This window comes from Anomaloglossus baeobatrachus, chromosome 4 (genome assembly GCF_048569485.1).
Source record: "Anomaloglossus baeobatrachus isolate aAnoBae1 chromosome 4, aAnoBae1.hap1, whole genome shotgun sequence".
NCBI lineage: Eukaryota > Metazoa > Chordata > Amphibia > Anura > Aromobatidae > Anomaloglossus > Anomaloglossus baeobatrachus.
This window is the reverse complement of record NC_134356.1, coordinates 27092496-27113499: the sequence shown is the minus strand read 5'-3', so window position 1 is coordinate 27113499 and position 21004 is coordinate 27092496. Positions and strand designations below refer to the sequence as shown.

The window sequence follows — 21004 nt, the reverse complement described above, 5'->3', positions numbered from 1 at the left end:
CATGATCCCTATCTAATAGTCATTCAAACTTCAGTCATATCACATTGGTATCACAGGCTGCTGCTGTGTGCTTGACCCTCAGGCCAAAATTTGCCAGCCAGCCCCTGCTCACATGTGATGTAATGCCGAAAGAACTGTGGAAACTGTTCAGTAAAAGACTTGCTTAATAAGGACTGGTGGTCTCGGTGTCAGTCTACACTGCTGTCTGGTCCTGGCCTGCCAAAGGCAATGGTGACATGCGGTCTGCTAAGAGGCATGACCTACACCACACATGTCCATGCACCCAGCCAGAGCCACGGTTTTCATGTAGTGTTCGGGGGCGTCTGGAGTCAATCCCTCGCCCGCCCCTACCACCTCGTGCCACCCTACATGTCTCCAGAGATGTTGTGCTTTCACCTAAGCAGTTGGTGTCATCTATAAAATAGAGCAGATACTCTGCTGTAAAGGCCGGGAATGGAGATGGCGAAGCAACCGGAATTTAAACCCCTTAGATAATATAGCTGAGAGAAGCGGCAGAGGTGTGAGGTGACCTCTGTGAGGCCGGCCTCATTCATCCATGTCTCACAATCTGAGAATGGGTTGTGATGTACAGACTGGTTACAAGTCTCCAGACCAGGGCCATCTTAAGGGGAACCTATCACCAGTTTTTTAGCCTATAAACTGCAGCCACCACTATTGGGCTTTTATAAACAACATTCTAACATGCTGTATATAAGGGCCCAGGCCGCTGTGTAGAACATAAAAATTACTTTATAATACTCACCTAAACTGGTCGCTGCTGTGAATGTGGGTCAAATTGGTGTCTTCGTCCTCCGGTGCCGACGCCTCCTCTTTCAGCCATCTTTGTCCTCCATCTTCTGAAGCCGTGGTGCATGACGCGTCCTAAGTCATTCAGACTCGCCGGCATTCAGGACCTGAGCAGGGCAGATCAAAGTATTGTAGTGCGCATGCGCGGGACCGGCGAGTGTGGATGACGTAGACGCTTCATGCAGGATTCAGAAGGAGGATGAAGATCGCCGAAAGAGGAGGCGCCACCACCAGAGGACAAAGATGCCCATTTGAGCCACATCCACCATAACGACCGGTTTAGGTGAGTATTATAAAGTGTTTATGTTGTACACAGCGGCCTGGACTCTTATATACAGCATGTTAGAATTCTGTATATAAGAGCCCGGTGGTGGTGGCCACATCTTATAGGTAAAAAACCGGTGACAGGTTCCCTTTAACAGCATTTTGGGCCCCTGGGCAAACCACTGTGCTGGGACCTCTACGACAACCACTTACAGGAATAAAAAGTAAATGGCGATAATATTAAATATATTTATTTTATTGGCACGTCAACAAAACTGGTGTGAGCACATTAAAAACATTGAAGTGATCAACATGATAAACACCTGAACAATACACAAGGCTCGACAAACACAATCCTCAGTAAGTCATACATTATATGGCACACTATGGAGGTATGGATTTTGTTTTCAGAGAATTTTTCTTATTGGCTTGAATTCATTGGTCTTCAGGATGTCACTTTCCATGCACATGAGGGAAGCCAGTGGAAACGGTGATTACGAAGCAGATTTTTTAGAAGTTTCAGTTTTGAAAAAGTACGTTCTCCAGTAGAGTTGGTCACCGTCAAGCACATGAATTGAGTGCAATTTCAACATTTGGGAATTCAGATTTCAATTTTTTTTTTTAGTCCTATACAGGAAATGTAGCGCCCCTGAACTACTCAGGGCACTACTAGGTACTGCATCCTCACCTGGATGCAGGGCCTACCCCCAGGGACCTGTAACACCAGTGCCAGTAACATCTGCACACACACAAAATCCCAGTTTCCACTCCACACCAAGGGTAATTGGCTAGTCAGACACCACAGGGATGGCCACCTAGAGAGCGGAGCCAGTCCAGGGGACTAGACAGCCTGGTGGGAGGGAACAGTCAGTCAAGTCAGGAGAGTGAAAGTGAATGGAAGTGCCTCAAGCTGGGTCGTGCAATGGTGACCCGAGTACACCCAAGTACCACTGGAACCAGAGCACTGATGGGGCACAGGGTCCTAGGTCAGGCGCCAGCTTCACGCGGCCTGGCAAATACCTGCACAATGAGGGGACCTTCACTGACCCACAGATCCGGGGGTATCGGCAGTAACAAGCGGATCAGGGTTCGGGACCACGGACCAACCTTACAGGGTCCACAATGCCCACCATACGTACAAGGAGACTGCCAAAAGACAGTTGGGACTCAGACTTCATGCTACGGGGACCCAACCACACTGAGGGTGCTGGGGACAGAGCAACTGAGTCATCAAACGAACTACAAGGACCTGAACCAGCCGTCCAAGGGTCCAGAGTGAGTAAAACTGTTAACTTACACCCCACAGTGTGGCCTCCCTTCTTCAGCAAAAGTCTCCACTATCTATTCCCCAGGGCCCGGCCCTACCTGTAGAGGGCCTACCACCACAGCTGCCATTACCACCAGCCCTAGGGATAACCAACCCAGCAGCAGCGGTTCCACCATCCTAACTGCAATCCGCAGGTGGCGTCACAGAAAAGACTTTAATCTCCCCTATAAATACTCCCCATTATAAAGCGTCCCCAGGGTCACGGAACCGGGCAACGGCCAGTATTCTCCCGTGACAGTATCCCCGTAAATATACGGGCCGGGAGTACCCCATAGCCCTGGGCGACAGACGAGTCTCACAATTTTCATCTTGAGTCATGTAGTGCTTGAGATGTTCACATTCATTTAAAGTGAACCTGTCGGGTGCAATATGCACCCAGAACCACGAGCAGTTCTGTGTCTGCGGTGAACGCTGAGCTGATTGTGCACTAGACCTTTCTGAAGCTTAATTGTGTCTAGCAATGACCATCTATGAAGCTAATATTGGTGCCACCTGAGTAAAAAAAGCAGTTTTTATTATTATTATTATTTATTATTATAGCGCCATTTATTCCATGGCGCTTTACAAGTGAGAGAGGGTATACGTACAACAATCATTAACAGTACAAAACAGACTGGTATAGGAGGAGAGAGGACCCTGCCCGCGAGGGCTCAGTCTACAGGGAATGGGTGATGGTACAATAGGTGAGGACAGAGCTGGTTGCGCAATGGTCTACTGGGCTGAGGGCTATTGTAGGTTGTAGGCTTGTTGGAAGAGGTGGGTCTTGAGGTTCCTCTTGAAGCTTTCCACGGTAGGGGAGAGTCTGATGTGCTGAGGTAGAGCGTTCCAGAGTATGGGGGATGCACGGGAGAAATCTTGTACACGATTGTGGGAAGAGGAGATAAGAGAGGAGCAGAGAAGGAGATCTTGTGAGGCTCTAAGGTTGCGTGCAGGTAGGTACTGGGAGACTAGGTCACAGATGTAGGGAGGAGACAGGTTGTGCATGGCTTTGTATGTCATGGTTAATGTTTTGAACTGGAGTCGTTGGGCGATGGGAAGCCAGTGAAGGAATTGGCAGAGTGGCGAGGCTGGGGAGTAGCGAGGGGAGAGGTGGATTAAGCGGGCTGCAGAGTTTAGGATAGATTGGAAGGGTGCAAGAGTGTTGGAAGGGAGGCCAGAGAGCAGGAGGTTGCAGTAGTCGAGGCGGGAGATGATGAGGGCATGCACTAATGTTTTTGCAGATTCTTGGTTAAGAAAAGCACGGATCCGGGAGATATTTTTGAGTTGTAATCGGCATGAGTTGAAGAGGGCTTGGATGTGTGGCTTGAAGGATAGAGCAGAGTCGAGGGTCACTCCAAGGCAACGAGCTTGTGAGACTGGGGTGAGTGAGCAACCGTCAAGTTTGATGGAAAGGCTTGTTGGAGGAGATGAGTGAGGAGGAGGAAAGACAATAAACTCTTTTGTCCATGTTAAGTTTTAGGAATCGCGCAGAGAAGAAGGATGAAATAGCAGACAAACATTGTGGTATTTTGGTTAGTAGAGAGGTAATGTCAGGTCCAGAGAGGTAGATCTGTGTGTCATCGGCATAGAGATGATACTGGAAGCCGTGGGACTCTATGAGCTGTCCCAAGCCGAAGGTATAGATGGAGAACAGCAGGGGTCCAAGAACTGAGCCTTGAGGGACACCGACAGATAGGGGGCGAGATGAGGAAGTGGTATGAGAATGGGAGACGCTGAAAGTTCGGTCGGTTAGGTATGAGGAGATCCAAGATAGGGCCAAGTCTGTGATGCCCAGAGATGAGAGAATCTGTAGTAGGAGGGAATGGTCTACTGTGTCAAAGGCAGAGGACAGGTCCAGGAGGAGGAGGATAGAGTAGTGTCGCTTGGCTTTGGCGGTTAGTAGATCATTGGTGACTTTGGTTAGGGCAGTTTCGGTAGAATGATGTGGTCGGAAGCTAGATTGAAGCCGGTCAAAGAGGGAGCAGGAGGAGAGGTATGAGGACAATTCAAGATGGACATGCTGTTCCAGTAGTTTTGAGGCGTAGGGGAGAAGGGATATGGGGCGATAGTTTGACACAGAGGATGGGTCAAGGGAGGGCTTTTTGAGGATGGGTGTAATAGAGGCATGTTTAAAGCATGAAGGGAATACACCACTTGCTAGTGATAGGTTGAAGAGATGGGTTAGGGCTGGGATGAGGACTGCGGTGATGTTGGGGATGAGGTGCGATGGTAGCGGGTCCAGTGCACAGGTGGTTAGATGTGATCTTGAGAGTAGAGTGGAGAGATTGTTTTCTGTCATGGTGGAGAAGCTGGATTTGGAGGAAGAGGGATGAGTAGCTATGATAAGGGGCTGTGGTGATTGTGGGCCAAAGCTTGCTCTGATGTTGTCAATCTTCCGCTTGAAGAAAGAGGCAAAGTCTTCAGCTGAGATGAGAGGAGAGGGAGGTGGTGCCGGAGGACGGAGGAGAGAATTGAAAGTGTTGAATAGCTGTTTAGGGTTGTGAGAGAAGATATGAGTGATGAGAAGTAGGTTTGTTTTGCAGCAGTGAGTGTGGACTTGAAAGTGGTGAGGGACTCTTTATATGCAATGAAGTGCTCAGTGGAATGAGACCTCTTCCATCTGCGCTCAGCAATTCTGGAAGCCCGTCTTAGTTCTTTAGTCTGCCTTGTGTGCCAGGGTTGCCTGTTGATTGTGCGGGTTTTGGTGTGTGTGAGGGGGGCAGCTGATTCGAGAGCTGCAGAGATTGTAGTGTTGTATAAAGTTGCAGCGGCATCTGCATCATGTAGAAATGCATTGTCTGTGAGGGGGAGAAGGGACTGAGAAAGGGCGTGTAAATCAATGTCTTTGATATTTCTGCGAGGGTGTGAAAATTTGTGGAGGGGGGGTTGCATACTTGGAGAAGAGAGGGAAGAGAATGTGAGTAGGTTGTGGTCAGACAGGGGGAGAGGCAAGTTAGAGAGGTTAGATAGGGAACAGAGGCGAGTGAAGATGAGGTCCAGCGTGTGGCCATCTTTGTGAGTAGCTGCAGAAGACCATTGGGTGAGGCTGATGGAGGAAGCGAGTGTTAGAAGTTTGGAGACAGATGAGTGGGAAGTGTCAATGGGGATATTGAAATCACCCATGATGATGGTGGGGATGTCGGTTGAAAGGAAGTGTAGTAGCCAGGTGGTGAAATGGTCAAAAAAGGCAGTGGCTGGCCCTGGAGGGCGGTAAATGACAGCCAGCTGAAGGTTGGAGGGGGCGTAGATGCGTACGGAGTGCACCTCAAAAGAGGGGAGCGTGACAGAGGGTGGTAGTGGAATTGGTGTAAAGGAGCATTGGTCGGACAGGAGCAAACCAACTCCTCCACCATGCTTGTTACTGGGGCGGGGGGTGTGAGAGAGTTGGAGACCACCATAAGAAAGTGCAGCAGGAGAGGCAGTGTCAGAGGGGGTGAGCCAGGTTTCTGTGATGGCGAGGAAGGAGAGTTTATTAGTGATGAACAGATCATGAATATAGGATAGTTTGTTGCAGACAGAGCGAGCGTTCCATAGAGCTCCTGTTAGTGGGACTGGGGGAGCGGGGGCTGGGTGGATGGGTATGAGGTTAGAGAGGTTGCGGAAATTTGTGTTAGGTTGTGGATGAGGGTTTGAAGTGACAATAGGGATGTGGTGAGGAGGACCAGGATTAGGAGAGATATCTCCAGCAGTGAGGAGAAGCAGAGAGTGTTAGTAGGTGGGAGCAGGAGAGGCCGTGAGGTGGCCGTGTGTGTCTGGAGACACTGGGTGTAATATTGAGGAAAATGTCTGAGGGGAAGGTGAGATGGGTGGGGAGGATAGAAGGAGAAATGAAAAGTTCATTACTGGGTTTGGGGATCAGAGGGGGCAGTAAAAAGTGAAGTATTATAGGGGTGAGAGTGAATAGAAACACAAACATTGTTTACAGTGCCTATGTATGTGGTTACCTTCCGGTCACTTCCGGCCCATCTCTGGCCTAATTCAATGCATCATACTTATATGGTGCATACTTGTATTGGTGCAGACGAAAAGTCTTGTGCAGACTTTTAGTTGCCCCACTATATACACATACAAGTGCACTCAGCTGTGAAGGGGTGGGTTGCAAGACTAACCCCTTGATCACTCAATCAAAGAAAAAAAAAAAAAAACAAGATGCAGCTTTAGGCTGGTTTCACACTATGTCTTTTTAACATCCGTTGAAAACGTTATTTTAGCGGAAGTACGGATCCAGTGCAAATGCGTTTTCATTTCAATGCATTTGCAATGGACTCGCGTCCACCTGCGTTCACCTGCGTTTGCGTGCGTTATAGTGAGGATCCGGTGACTTGCAGTTTTTTAACATGTTTCAAAAACGCTACTTGTAGCGTTTTTGAGCTGCGTCAAAATACTGCAAGTCACCGGATCCGCACTATAACGCACGCGAACGCAGGTGAACGCTGGCGTGCTGATAGACAGGATCCTGCTTTTGTACTGAGCATGCCCAGAAAGTACTGAGCATGCCCAGAACCAGTCTCGCGTGATCTGTCTCTCTCTCCTCCTCCCTCCCTCACCCTCTCTCTCTCTATCTGTCTTTCCCCCTTCCTCCCTCCCTCCCTCTCCACCTGAGAGCTGCGGACACTCGTAACCAAGGTAAATATCGGGTAACCACTTCTCTTAGTTACCCGATGTTTACGTTGGTTACGCGTGCAGGCAGCCCTGCTCCTAGCAGCTGCAGACACTCGTAACCAAGATAAATATCGGGTATCCAAGGCCGATGTTTACCTTGGTTACCAGCGTCTGCAGCTGTCAGAAGCCTCCTCCCAGTCTAGTTCCCCTCACTCCCGATCACATGACTCCAATGCCCGCCCCTAAACATCCAGTGCAGGATCCTGCAAAATAACAGATGCGTTTGCATACGTTATTTGCTGTAAAAGCAGGATCCGTACTTCCGCTAAAAAAACGTTTTCAACGGATGTTAAAAAGACGTAGTGTGAAACCAGCCTAACATAGGCAAAATAAACAAAGGTCATAAAAGGGGGATGCAAAACAGGGGGGGAAAGATCACAGTGAGATGCTGGAGGCTGTCAGGAAGATATTGAAGCAAAGAAAGAACAGGTCAGATATAGTGCAAAAGTAGAGTGCATGAATTGACATACTAGGTATTAGAACACAGCAGAGCAAAGTGGAGTGGAAATCAGTTCATGGGAAAGTAGAGTGCATGAATTGACATACCTGTGGGAAGATAGACATGGTGATTAGATGATGGCAGATGATAGATGACCAAGTGCATCATAATATCTCTGGCCTAATTCAATGCATCATACTTATATGGTGCATACTTGTATTGGTGCAGACGAAAAGTTTGAACTATTACATGAGATGCAGTGCCTTACGAAAGTATTCACCCCCTTCCCCCCCCCCCCCCCCTTGAATTGTTCAACCTTTCCCCACATTTCATTCTTCAAACAGAATGGTAAAAATTTTAAATTTTATGGCGAAGAATCAACAACAAGTGGGACACAATAATGAAGTTGAATATTGCTTATTTTACATTTTTTGTAAAAAATTGAAAATTGGGGCGTGCAATATTATTCGGTCCCTTTAAGTTAATACTTTGTAGCGCCACCTTTTTTGCGATTACAGCTGCGGTCTTTTGGGGTATGTGTCTATCAGTTTTGCACATCGAGAGACTGAAATTCTCGCCCATTCTTCCCTTGTAAACAGCTGGAGCTGAGTGAGGTTGGATGGAGTGCGTTTGTGAACAGCAGTTTTCAGCTCTTTCTACAGATTTTCGATTGGGTTCAGGTCTGGACTGTGACTTGGCCATTCTAAAGGCCCTGTCACACACAGAGATAAATCTGCGGCAGATCTGTGGTTGCTGTGAAATTGTGGACAATCAGTGCCAGGTTTGTGGCTGTGTACAAATGGAACAATATGTCCATGATTTCACTGCAACCACAGATCTGCCAAAGATTTATCTCTGTGTGTGACGGGGCCTTAACACCTGGATACATTTATTTATGAACCATTCCATTGTAGATTTTACTTTGTTTGGGATCATTGTCTTGTTGGAAGACAAATCTCCGTCCCAGTCTCAGGTCTTTTGTAGACTCAAACAGGTTTGCTTTAAATATGGTCCTGTTTTTGTCTCCATCCATCTTCCCATCAATTTTAACCATCTTCCATGTTCCTGCTGAAGCAAAGCAGACTCAAACCATGATGCTGCCACCACCATGTTTGACAGTGGGGATGGTGTGATGAGCTGTGTTGCTTTTATGCCAAACATATTGTTTGGTATTGTGTCCAAAAAGTTCTATTTTGGTTTCAGCTGACCAGAGACCTTCTTCCAAATGTTTGGTGTCTCCCAGGTGGCTTTTGGCAAACTTTAAATGACACTTTTTTATGGATATCTTTGAGAAATGGCTTTCTTCTTGCCACTCTTCCATAAAGGCCAGATTTGTGCAGTGTACAACTGATTGTTGTCCTATGGACAGACTCTCCCACCTCAGCTGTAGATCTCTGCAGTTCATCCAGAGCGATCATGGGCTTCTTGGCTGCATCTCTGATCAGTCTTCTCCTTGTTTCAGATGAAAGTTTGGATGGACAGCCGGGTCTTGGTAGATTTGCAGTGGTATGATACTCCTTCCATTTCAATATGATCGCTTGCACAGTGCTTCTTGGGATGTTTAAAGTTTTGGAAATCTTTTTGCAACCAAATCCGGCTTTAAACTTCTCCACAACAGTATCACGGACCTGCCTGTTGTGTTCTTTGGTCTTCATGATGCTATCTGCGCCTTAAACAGAACATGAGACTATCACAGAGCAGGGGCATTTATACGGATACTTGATGACACACAGGTGGATTATATTTATCATCATCAGTCATTTAGGACAACATTGGATCATTCAGAGATCCTCAATGAACTTCTGGAGTGAGTTTGCTGCACTGAAAGTAAAGGGGATGAATAATATTGCATGCCGCAATTTTCAGTTTATTTTTTACAAAAGTTTAAAGGGAACCTGTTGCCATTTTTATGGCCTATAAGCTGCGGCCACCACCACTGGGCTCTTATATACAGCATGTTAGAATGCTGTATACAAGAGCGCAGGCCGTTGAGAACATAAAAAACACTTTATAATATTCACCTAAATCGGTCGCTGCGGTGCTGGTTGGCCTGGTGAGTGGCGCCTCCTCTCTCGGCCATCTTGCTCCTCTGTCTTCTGAAGCCTGTGTGCATGACGCTTCCACGTCATACACACTCGCCGGCACTGAGGTCCTGCGCAGGCGCACTTTGATCTGCCCTGCTCAGGGCAGATCAAAGTATTGTAGTGCGCCTGTTCAAGGACCTCAGTGGCGGCGAGTGTGTATGACGTGGACCACTTTTTCCACTTTGTAATTGACCAACCTCTCTTCCTTTTGATGTTCTTCTTCTGACTGTCCACCCGTCCTTCGTTATCAGCCTGCGATCCTAACATCATTGTAGCTCATCTTACTAACAGCACTGCAGTTATCACATCCCCACAAGATTACAAGCTCTATACACATCGCAGGCACTCATTTTATCGGAGATACTAAATAAAGCTTGTATTTATATATAATTTTATGCCAAATTGTCTATATACATGACATTTCAGCATTTTTTTTTGCATATTTTTACTTTTGAATCAAACTAAGAGTGACCTCTGACATGTCACGTGCTCGACCTTGGCGCATTTTGAAATGTGGACTTTTTTGAGATGCCTGCGCCTTTGTGGGTTTTTTTCCTGATTAATGAGGTTGGAATACCTTGAGATGCTTAGGAAATAAATCTTAGGAATCATCTTGTGTCTCCTGCATCCTTTTTACCGTATTTCAATCCGTCAAGTATTGAAAGGGTTAAGGTAAATGTCTATTCTGCAGTGATGTAACAGGTAGTTGTAATCTCAGCTGCAGCCACAACCTTCTCCTGTAAATATTCACTTTTCACTCCTCCCTATGCCGGCTATAGCTCATACTTATGCTGACTATGTTGAAGGAGCTCAGCGCTGCATAGCTGTGGTGTTTCAATTGCAGCTGCGAAGTTTACTACTGAAGAAACAAAGGAGTGCTTTTTGTTTGTCTTTTCCCACCTGTTTCTTACCTTCCAGCTGCGCAGGTGGAAGTCATGCATATTTCCTATTTTAAGCTTTCTGCTTATCCACATTGTAGACAGAATGCTGCCAATCAGTGGTCTGGTTATACAGAGCTCAGCATTCAGAAAACTGGTAATGAAGCTGTGCATCAGAAAAAAACGTTTTTAATAAAAAATGCAGGACCCATTAAAGTAAGTGGTGTTGTTTCTATTGCAGCTGCGAAGGTCCCTACTGAAGATACTAAGGAGTGCTTTTGTTGTTTTTCCCCACCCGTTTGTCTCACCTTCCAGCAGCGGAGATAGAAGTCACGTGTATTTCCTACAACTCTCCTCAATCATCTCTCGTGTGACCATCGGCAGCTGATATACTCTAAAGTTCTTGTGTGATACACAACTTAATCTGGTGAGCATAAATCCCTTATCTATTCACAATTGTGTTATGGTATCACCGTATTGTGCTTTTCTTGCTCCTTCTTTCTCTCTGTACCCACCACTGATTGGCAGCTTTCAGCTTATGTACATTGTAGACTGAATGCTGCCAATCAGTGGCCTGGGTGGGGTTATACAGAGCTCAGCATTCAGAAAACTTGTAGCTGTGCAACAGAGGAAACAGTTTTTAATAATAAATGCAGGACCCAGTGAAGTAAGTGACACAACTCTGAAATCAGGGTTTCTGCCCCTACATCACGTTACTCTCACAAGGGGTATTAAACAACTGGTGGCAGATTCCTATTAAGGAGTTAAAGATGCGGTTCACCCATTTTTTTGCTACATCCGTATAACATTGAGAAACAATATTTTCCTTTCGCCACGACAGCACCCACGAGAGAGGGATCCGCCCCCTTCAGGACAGGAAACCTACAGATAAAAAAGGGGCAGTCCCCCTCCCTCATCAGTTGGTTTCCTGTCCTGCATGGAGAGGAACCTGCAGTGCCTGGGTCCTGTTGAGTCTGTGCGGTCTCCTAGGGAACGGCGGAGCTCTGGATCCGGAAGCACGGTCGGTGGAGCTCCCTTCGTGGACTCCGTCCTCCGGTGCACCTCGTCCTCTTTCTCCTGCCCGGCTTTGCCTCCGGGAGATATGACGCCTGCAGCAGGGTGTGCTTCTCCCAGACGGGTGCGCGGCAGGGGGGGCCCTGCCGCGTCGAAGGTGCACGCTTCCCTGCTGCAGTGACCCGGATGTAATCCAGGAGCTCTTCCGGGGGAGCGGCCGGGAAGGTTCCTAGTGAAGCCCGTGGTCCCCTCCATCCGGGCCGGTCGCTGCGGTGCGGGTGAGTACATGGCGGTTGGGCCAGTGCCTCTCCCTGACGCGTGCCTGCGTCTTCACCGCCTGTGTGGCCTATGCGCTGGGCCTGCTGCGTCCAGCGTCGGTGTCCCAAACGCTGTGCTCCTGCTTTTGCGGTTCAGGGGGGGGGCTCGGCTGTCGATCTCTGCCAGCCCTTCCCCCTGCCCTTCTGTCCGGGGATTGCTCCCCTTCTCGGTCAGTCCCTCTGCCGGCGGCGTCCCTCCTGCTGTGCTGTGGCCGGCGTCCTGGTGGTGTCTGCCCTGGGGTGTGCGCCGGGGTGCCCTCTGGGTCTGTTCTCGGTGGCCTCTGTGCCTCCTGCCTCTGAGCTCCTGGGCCCCTGGGTCCTCCTGACTCCTATGGCCTCCTGGCCTCGGTGGACCTTGGCCCTGTGGTCCTGGCCCCTGTGTCCTGGCCCTGGCCTCTGTGGCCTCCGGGCCTGTGTGGCCTCCGGACCTCTTGCCTTCTGGTGGCCTCCTGGCTTCTGTGGCCTTCTGGTGGCCTCCTGGCTTCTGTGGCCTTCTGGTGGCCTCCTGGCTTCTGTGGCCTTCTGGTGGCCTCCTGGCTTCTGTGGCCTTCTGTGGCCTTCTGGTGGCCTCCTGGCTTCTGTGGCCTTCTGGTGGCCTCCTGGCTTCTGTGGCCTTCTGGTGGCCTCCTGGCTTCTGTGGCCTCAGGCCTCCTGGCTTCTGTGGCCTCGGGCCTCCTGGCTTCTGTAGCCTCGGGCCTCCTGGCTTCTGTAGCCTCGGGCCTCCTGGCTTCTGTGGCCTCGGGCCTCCTGGCTTCTGTGGCCTCGGGCCTCCTGGCTTCTGTGGCCTCGGGCCTCCTGGCTTCTGTGGCCTCGGGCCTCCTGGCTTCTGTGGCCTCGGGCCTCCTGGCTTCTGTGGCCTCCTGGCTTCTGTGCCCTCATGGCCTCCTGGCTTCTGTGGCCTTCTGGTGGCCTCCTGGCTTCTGTGGCCTTCTGGTGGCCTCCTGGCTTCTGTGGCCTTCTGGTGGCCTCCTGGCTTCTGTGGCCTCGGGCCTCCTGGCTTCTGTGGCCTCGGGCCTCCTGGCTTCTGTGGCCTCGGGCCTCCTGGCTTCTGTGGCCTCGGGCCTCCTGGCTTCTGTGGCCTCCTGGCTTCTGTGCCCTCATGGCCTCCTGGCTTCTGTGGCCTCATGGCCTCCTGGCTTCTGTGGCCTCCGGACCTCCTGCCTTCTGTGGCCACCTGGCCTCCTGGCTTTTGTGGCCTCGGGGCCTCCTGGCTTCTTTGCCCTTCTGCCTGTTTGTCTCGGGGCCTGTTTGCTTCGGTGCCTGTTTGCGGTACCTGTTTGCCTCGGTGGTGCCTGTTTGCCTCGGTGGTGCCTGTTTGCCTCGGTGGTGCCTGTTTGCCTCGGTGGTGCCTGTTTGCCTCGGTGGTGCCTGTTTGCCTCGGTGGTGCCTGTTTGCCTCGGTGGTGCCTGTTTGCCTCGGTGGTGCCTGTTTGCCTCGGTGGTGCCTGTTTGCCTCGGTGGTGCCTGTTTGCCTCGGTGGTGCCTGTTTGCCTCGGTGGTGCCTGTTTGCCTCGGTGGTGCCTGTTTGCCTCGGTGGTGCCTGTTTGCCTCGGTGGTGCCTGTTTGCCTCGGTGGTGCCTGTTTGCCTCGGTGGTGCCTGTTTGCCTCGGTGGTGCCTGTTTGCCTCGGTGGTGCCTGTTTGCCTCGGTGGTGCCTGTTTGCCTCGGTGGTGCCTGTTTGCCTCGGTGGTGCCTGTTTGCCTCGGTGGTGCCTGTTTGCCTCGGTGGTGCCTGTTTGCCTCGGTGGTGCCTGTTTGCCTCGGTGGTGCCTGTTTGCCTCGGTGGTGCCTGTTTGCCTCGGTGGTGCCTGTTTGCCTCGGTGGTGCCTGTTTGCCTCGGTGGTGCCTGTTTGCCTCGGTGGTGCCTGTTTGCCTCGGTGGTGCCTGTTTGCCTCGGTGGTGCCTGTTTGCCTCGGTGGTGCCTGTTTGCCTCGGTGGTGCCTGTTTGCCTCGGTGGTGCCTGTTTGCCTCGGTGGTGCCTGTTTGCCTCGGTGGTGCCTGTTTGCCTCGGTGGTGCCTGTTTGCCTCGGTGGTGCCTGTTTGCCTCGGTGGTGCCTGTTTGCCTCGGTGGTGCCTGTTTGCCTCGGTGGTGCCTGTTTGCCTCGGTGGTGCCTGTTTGCCTCGGTGGTGCCTGGTGGCCTCGGTGGTGCCTGGTGGCCTCGGTGGTGCCTGTTTGCCTCGGTGGTGCCTGTTTGCCTCGGTGGTGCCTGTTTGCCTCGGTGGTGCCTGGTGGCCTCGGTGGTGCCTGTTTGCCTCGGTGGTGCCTGGTGGCCTCGGTGGTGCCTGGTGGCCTCGGTGGTGCCTGGTGGCCTCCTGCGCCCGTGTGGCCTCCTGCGCCCGTGTGGCCTCCTGCGCCCGTGTGGCCTCCTGCGCCCGTGTGGCCTCCTGCGCCCGTGTGGCCTCCTGCGCCCGTGTGGCCTCCTGCGCCCGTGTGGCCTCCTGCGCCCGTGTGGCCTCCTGCGCCCGTGTGGCCTCCTGCGCCCGTGTGGCCTCCTGCGCCCGTGTGGCCTCCTGCGCCCGTGTGGCCTCCTGCGCCCGTGTGGCCTCCTGCGCCCGTGTGGCCTCCTGCGCCCGTGTGGCCTCGGGACCTCCGGACTTCTGTGTTCAGGGCCTCGGTCCTCTGTGCCTCCTGGTCTCGTGCTCCTTGGTTTCGTGCTTCCTGGCCTCGTGCTTCTTGGCCTCGTGCTTCCTGTCCGCGTGCCTCTGTCCCTCGGTGCCTCTTGGCCTTGGGCCTCTGTGCCTCCTGGCTTCGGGCTTCTCTGCCTTGGCCTCGGTGCCTCCTGGCCTCGGTGCCTCCTGGCCTCGGTGCCTCCTGGCCTCGAGCCTATGTGCCTTGTGCTCCTGGCCGCCTGCCTCTGTGGCCTCCTGGCCTCTGTGCTTCCTTGCCTCCTGGCCTCCGGCCTTCCCGGTCTCTGGGCCCCCTGGCTTTTTCTGCCTTTGTGGCTTCTGGGCCTCTGTGGCTTCCTGGCCTTCCCGGCCTTGGACCTCGGGGCCCCGTGCCTCTGTGCCTCCGGACCCCCTGCTTCTGGGCCTCCTGGCCTCGGGCCTCTGTGTCTCCTGCCCTCGGTGCCTCGTGGCCTTTGTGCCTCGTGGCCTTTGTGCCTCGTGGCCTTTGTGCCTCGTGGCCTTTGTGCCTCGTGGCCTTTGTGCCTCGTGGCCTTTGTGCCTCGTGGCCTCTGTGCCTCGTGGCCTCTGTGCCTCGTGGCCTCTGTGCCTCTTGGCCTCTGTGCCTCTTGGCCTCTGTGCCTCTTGGCCTCTGTGCCTCTTGGCCTATGTGCCTCTGGGCCTCTGTGTCTCCTACTTCGGGACTTCGTGGCCTCTGGGCTTCTGTGCCTCTGGGCTTCTGTGCCTCTGGGCTTCTGTGCCTCTGGGCTTCTGTGCCTCTGGGCTTCTGTGCCTCTGGGCTTCTGTGCCTCTTGGTCTTTGTCGTCTTGGCCCTTGTGCGTCTGTGCCTCTTGGCCTCTTGGCCCTTGTACCTCGGTGCCTCTTCCTTCTTGGCATCCGTGCCTCTGTGCCTCTTGGCCTCTATGCCTTTTCGCCTCTGTGCCTCTTCGCCTCTCTGCCTCTCTGCCTCTGGGTCTCTGGGCCTCTGGGCCTCTTGGACCCTGTGCCTCTTGGACCCTGTGCCTCTTGGACCCTGTGCCTCTTGGACCCTGTGCCTCTTGGACTCTGTGCCTCTTGGGCTCTGTGCATCCTGCGCCTGTGCTTCTGTGCCTCGGTCCCTCCTGGTCGTGTGGGCCTGTGTTCTTCTCCTGCGTCTCTGGGTCTTGCGCTTTGGTGCTTGCTCCTTACGGCGCTCCTGCCTTGCGCCTCTGCGGTCTTGCGCCTCCCTGACCTTCCGCCTGGCCTGGCGCCTCGGGCTTCCTGCTTCTCCTCTGGGTCTCTTCTCCTCCTCGTCCAGCGCGGTGCTGTGCCTGTTCCTCTGTATCTTGGTCGCCCTTGCCTCTCCTGGGCGTGTTTGTGCCTGTCCGACACTGTCCGTTGGTCCTTCCCTCCTTGGGGCGTTCCGGTTGTTCTCCTGCTGCGCGAGGTGTCTTGGGTTCTTCCCGCGCGGGGTATTTTCTCCGTTCCTTCGTTTCGTGGGGCTCTGTCCTCGCCTCTGTCGCTCGGTCGGCCCCTTGGCGGAGGGGTTGGTCTTTGTTTTTGTTCTTTGTCTTTCAGGAGTCCGGCGGTGAGCCTCGCGTGGCGTGCCGTCCCTTGTCCCGATGGCTGTGGGCTGCTGTTCCCCTCTCGTCTGTGGTGCGGCGGGTTTCCCTAGCCTCCTCGGTGTCGGATCCTTCTCCTGGGCGGTTGCCTCCTCCTTGGATGGATGTGGCCTGTGTCTCCTTCGGTGGTATTGTACGGCTGTATTCTGCCCTCTCCGTCCGGGTTCCGGTCTTTGCCGGCTGGCCTTTGCTCTTCCGCTGTCTTCCGTTGGAGGCTTGGCCCTTCGTGTGGTTTTTTCCCTCCCTGAGTGTGTTATCTCTCTAAGTCTCTCGTGGGTGCTGTCGTGGCGAAAGGAAAAGACTAAATTACTTACGGTAATGGGATTTTCCAGAGCCCACGACAGCACCCTTTACACCCCTGCCCTTTTGTTTTCTTCACCCTTTGGGTTTGATGGTTCTACTTTTGTCTTGTATTGTTACTAATTGTGGCGGTTCCTCTCCCGGTTCTCTGCAACCAACTGATGAGGGAGGGGGACTGCCCCTTTTTTATCTGTAGGTTTCCTGTCCTGAAGGGGGCGGATCCCTCTCTCGTGGGTGCTGTCGTGGGCTCTGGAAAATCCCATTACCGTAAGTAATTTAGTCTTTCTCTCAAATACGTTCCGTTGGTAATAGTGCCTGTGAGCAGCACTATTGCGGACCGCTGTTTCCCATCGCGTGACCCCCTGGGCTCCGTGACCTCGGATCGGGTGATGTCAACTTCCTGTTCACATGACACCACCGCGGCCGGCCCCAATCTCCGTGAGTCACTGGGCTGTGGGTGGCGTTTCCCTGCTCGTCACAGCCCAGCATCGCTCCGGCTTGTTTGCTCTGGAGTGAAAGAGGAGGGAGCAGGGAGATGGACTTTCATGCTGGGCTGTGTGGAGCGGTGCAACGACGCCCACTGCCCAGTCACTCATGGAGACTGCAGCCAGCCTCAGTTGGCATGACAACACCGGATGCTGGGGGTCATGGAGCCCAGGGGTCACGTGATGGGGTAAGCGGACCACAATAGCGCTGCTCACAGGCACTATTGGCAACACAAGGTATTTGAAAGAAACCTTATTTCTCAACATTATATCGATGTGGCCCATAATGAAAAGGGGTGAACCACGCCTTTAAGTGAATAGGTGTAACTACAACATCGCTAAGTATTATCAGTTTCGTTTCCTCCTTCCCTCAACTATGAGCCACGGTGTCTGCTGATCTGGGGGTGAAGGGTTTAAGTGAATGGATGTAACTACAACATTGTTAAATATTGAGTAACATTCACATTCAGTTTCATTTCTTCCTTCTTCCGTTAGCCATGACGTCTGCTGATCTGAATGACGAGCTGCTCTGCGCCATCTGTTTATCTATTTTTAAGGATCCTGTAACGCTGAGATGTGGACACAACTTCTGCCGGGTCTGTATTGATCGTGTGCTGGATACACAGGACGAGTCTGGAGTTTATTCCTGTCCTGAATGCAGAGGAGAGTTTCAGGAGCGGCCGGCGCTGATGAGGAACATAAATCTTCATAATGTCGCAGAACGATTCCTGATTACTCAGCAAGAACAAGAGATCACCGGGATCTGCTGCACTTACTGTGTGGACTCTCCTGTACCTGCTGTTAGATTCTGTCTACACTGTGAGGCTTCTCTGTGTGAGAAACACCTGAGGGCTCACAGCAAATCACCAGAACACGTCTTATCTGATCCCAGCACTTCTCTGGAGAAAAGGAAATGTTCTGTTCATAAGAAGATCCTGGAATATTACTGCACTGAGGACGCGGCTTGTATCTGTGTGTCCTGCAGTTTGATTGGGAAACATAATGGACATAAAATGGAGTCACTCGATGAGGCCTCAGAGAACAAGAAGAAGAAACTGAGACATGCTCTCCAGAAACTGACCACAAAGAGAGTGAAAGCTGCGGAAAGAGTCTGGAGTCTGGAGGAGCGCAAGAGAAAAGCTCAAGGGAAAGCAGCTGGAGAAGCCGAGAGAGTCACTGCCCTGTGTACAGACATCAGGAGACGGGTGGACGACCTGGAGAAGAAGGTCCTGAGTGAGATCTCCAGGCAGGAAAAGGAAGAGTCACGGTCACTGTCTGCTCTGATCCATCAGCTGGAAATAAAGAAGGACGAGCTGTCCAGGAAGATGAGGCACATTGAGGAGCTGTGTAACATGACTGATCCACTGACCGTCTTACAGGAACCAGACACCGGGGACTTGTGTGATCCTGAGGAGGAGGGAGGTGATGAGGACACAGGGGGACATGATAAACAGCTCCATGATGGAGATGACCTGGATGTGGCTGTGATCTCACACACATTACACACATTATGTGAGGTAATATCAGGTATAAGGAGCGGGATCTATGTGGAGGATCCTGCAGACATATTACTGGATGTAAACACAGCTGCTAATAATCTCCTTATATCAGACGACCTGAAAACTGCAACCTGGACACAGAAGTACCAGAATCGTCCAGAAACAGCAGAGAGATTCCAGTGTAATAAGGTGATGAGCAGGAGGGGATTTACCTCAGGACGCCATTACTGGGATGTGGAGGGCAGTAGATCAGGGAGGTGGAGGGTGGGGATGTGTTATCCCAGTATAGACAGGGCGGGATATCAGTCACTGATTGGAGAGAATAACAAGTCCTGGATTTTGTGTAGATATAATAATCAGTATTCAGTGAGACATGACAGTATAGAGATCCAGTTACCGGACAAGATCTCCAGTGATAGATTCAGGATCTGTCTGGATTATGGGGCCGGGCAGTTGTCCTTTTATGAGCTGTGTGACCCCATCAGACACTTACACACCTTCACTGCCGCCTTCTCCGAGCCCCTTTATGCTGCATTATGTGTATTTATGGTATATGTTGATCACTATGGAGATAACTGGGTGAAGATTAGAACATAACAGGAAAGTAACATCAGAAAATTCCTTATTTGTAAAGTAACTTTCATTGTAAACATTTTTCTGAATTCTATGATTCTATGACATAAAATACATTTCCCTCTGGAGCCTCCTGAAATCTTCCTGTGTTTCCTGACACCACTGACCTTAAGAATAGATTTTCCACAGAGATCACTTCTCAGCAGTCTCATTATCAACATTTTTGTTATGTAATCTGAGAGCAGCATAATGTGGGGGCAAAGAGTCTGATTCCAGGGATGTGTCAATTACTGAACTGCTTGTGCAGTTTTGATATAATCCCTGTCTTCACTGCTGTAGATGTAGCAGAACTCGGAATGCTGAGCTCTGTATAACCCCGCCCACACCACTGATTGGCAGTTTCCTATGTACACTGTATATTGTCAGCAATCTGCCAATCAGTGCTGGGGTCAGGTTTACACAGACTAGCTGGACTAGCCACCACATGAGACCTAATCCTCTAGTGATAATGTCCTGCTGATAAAACACTGATTGAAATTACAGCAAGCTACTGAGCAATTGACACATCCCTGGAATTAAGGGTGCTTTACACGCTGCGATATCGCTAACGAATTATCGTCGGGGTCACGGTGTTTGTGACGCACATCCGGCGCCGTTAGCGACATCGCAGCGTGTGACACATATGAGCGACCTTAAACGGTCGCAAAAGAGACAAAAATCGTTGGTTTTGGAGAGGTCGTCCTAAAACCAAAAATCGTTTTCTGCTTATTAGCGATGTTGTTCCTCGTTCCTGCGGCACCACACATCGCTGTGTGTGACACCGCAGGAGCGACGAACTTCTCCCTACCTGCCTCCACCGGCAATGCGGAAGGAAGGAGGTGGGCGGAATGTTACGTCCCGCTCATCTCCGCCCCTCCGCTTCTATTATACGCCTGCCGTGTGACGCCGCACGAACCGCCCCCTTAGAGAGGAGGTGGTTCGCTGGCCAGACCGACGTCACAGGGCAGGTAAGTGCGTGTCACGGGGGTAAGCAAGGTTGTGCGCCACGGGCAGCGATATGCCCGTGTGTCGCACAACCGACGGGGGCAGGTACGATCGCTTGCGATCTCGCTAGCGAGATCGCAGCGTGTAAAGTACCCTTTAGACTTTCTGCCCCTACAGCATGCTTCTATCATATTAAATAGCAAAAACCTGCTGCCAGATTCCCTTTAAAGACAGATACTGTGGAAAAGAGACAACATGTCCCCTGTGTACAACAGGCTCCGCTCCGGTGTTAATTATTAGACGATATAGATGATATATTCCCCTTAGGAGAGATCTCCTGATGATCAGCCGATCGCTGCTTCCGCTTCCATTTAGTAAATGATTATCTTGACTCTGACAATTGGATCCATTTGCTGTTATGATGACATGAGTTGCTGGTCACAGATCCTGTTATTTTCATCCTGTGTAGTCAGCACATTGAGCACATGAAGGTGGCGTTTTCTGAATATTGAAATCACTAGTAGCATAGCCGAGTACTATGAGGCCGGAGTCACCGCCGCCGGCTCCTGCCTGTACCCTGATAGCTATATGACTGTAACAGCCGCTACTTTCAGCCATTACGAAGGGGAGATCACAGCATAAAGATTTATACAGCTGTCATTAAAGGAGTTTTCCACTTATAGAAAAGTGATCCCCAATCGTTTCCCAGCATGTAAAATCACAAACGTAGACAGTACTCCCCCCTGCCCCGGTCCAGTGTCAGGTCGCAGCGATGTGCGTTGCAGTCATGGTGTCACCTCTGCAACCGATACGCAGAAACCAAAGCTGCGGTGGAGAACTGGTGCCGAACAGCGGGAGGGCGAGTACTAACTGTATGTTATAGGCTGGGAAACATATTGAAACTAGTTTTCTATAAGTGAAAAACCCCTTAAGTCCAAAAAATGCTGCATAAATCTTTAAACATTTAGCTCCCCCTAGTGGTGGCCAGAATTACTGTATATCGTCATACTGTTATAAAGAATCCTCATAAGCATGTAAGGATCTGACATCAGCTTCTTGTTAATGGTTTCCAGATGGCAAAAACTGAAAATATTTTAACTGTAATAAATAAAAATGACTAATGATAAGACAAATGATTGTATAACTACAGCTAAAACTGCTGATAATAAATGGTATATTATTGCACATTA

General features: G+C 51.3%; 1 protein-coding gene across 2 annotated transcripts in view; it reads left to right on the top strand.

The window, feature by feature from the left end:
- Positions 1–21004, top strand: part of LOC142301103 (E3 ubiquitin/ISG15 ligase TRIM25-like) — a 33184-nt gene extending 12180 nt beyond the window's left edge. For both annotated transcript variants that reach the window (XM_075342123.1, XM_075342122.1), the window contains exons 2-3: positions 10682–10867; positions 17254–21004. In XM_075342123.1, coding sequence (XP_075198238.1) covers positions 17256–18854 — 1599 coding nt within the window. In that variant the 5' untranslated portion in view covers positions 10682–10867; positions 17254–17255 and the 3' untranslated portion in view covers positions 18855–21004. The remainder of the gene's footprint in view (positions 1–10681; positions 10868–17253) is intronic.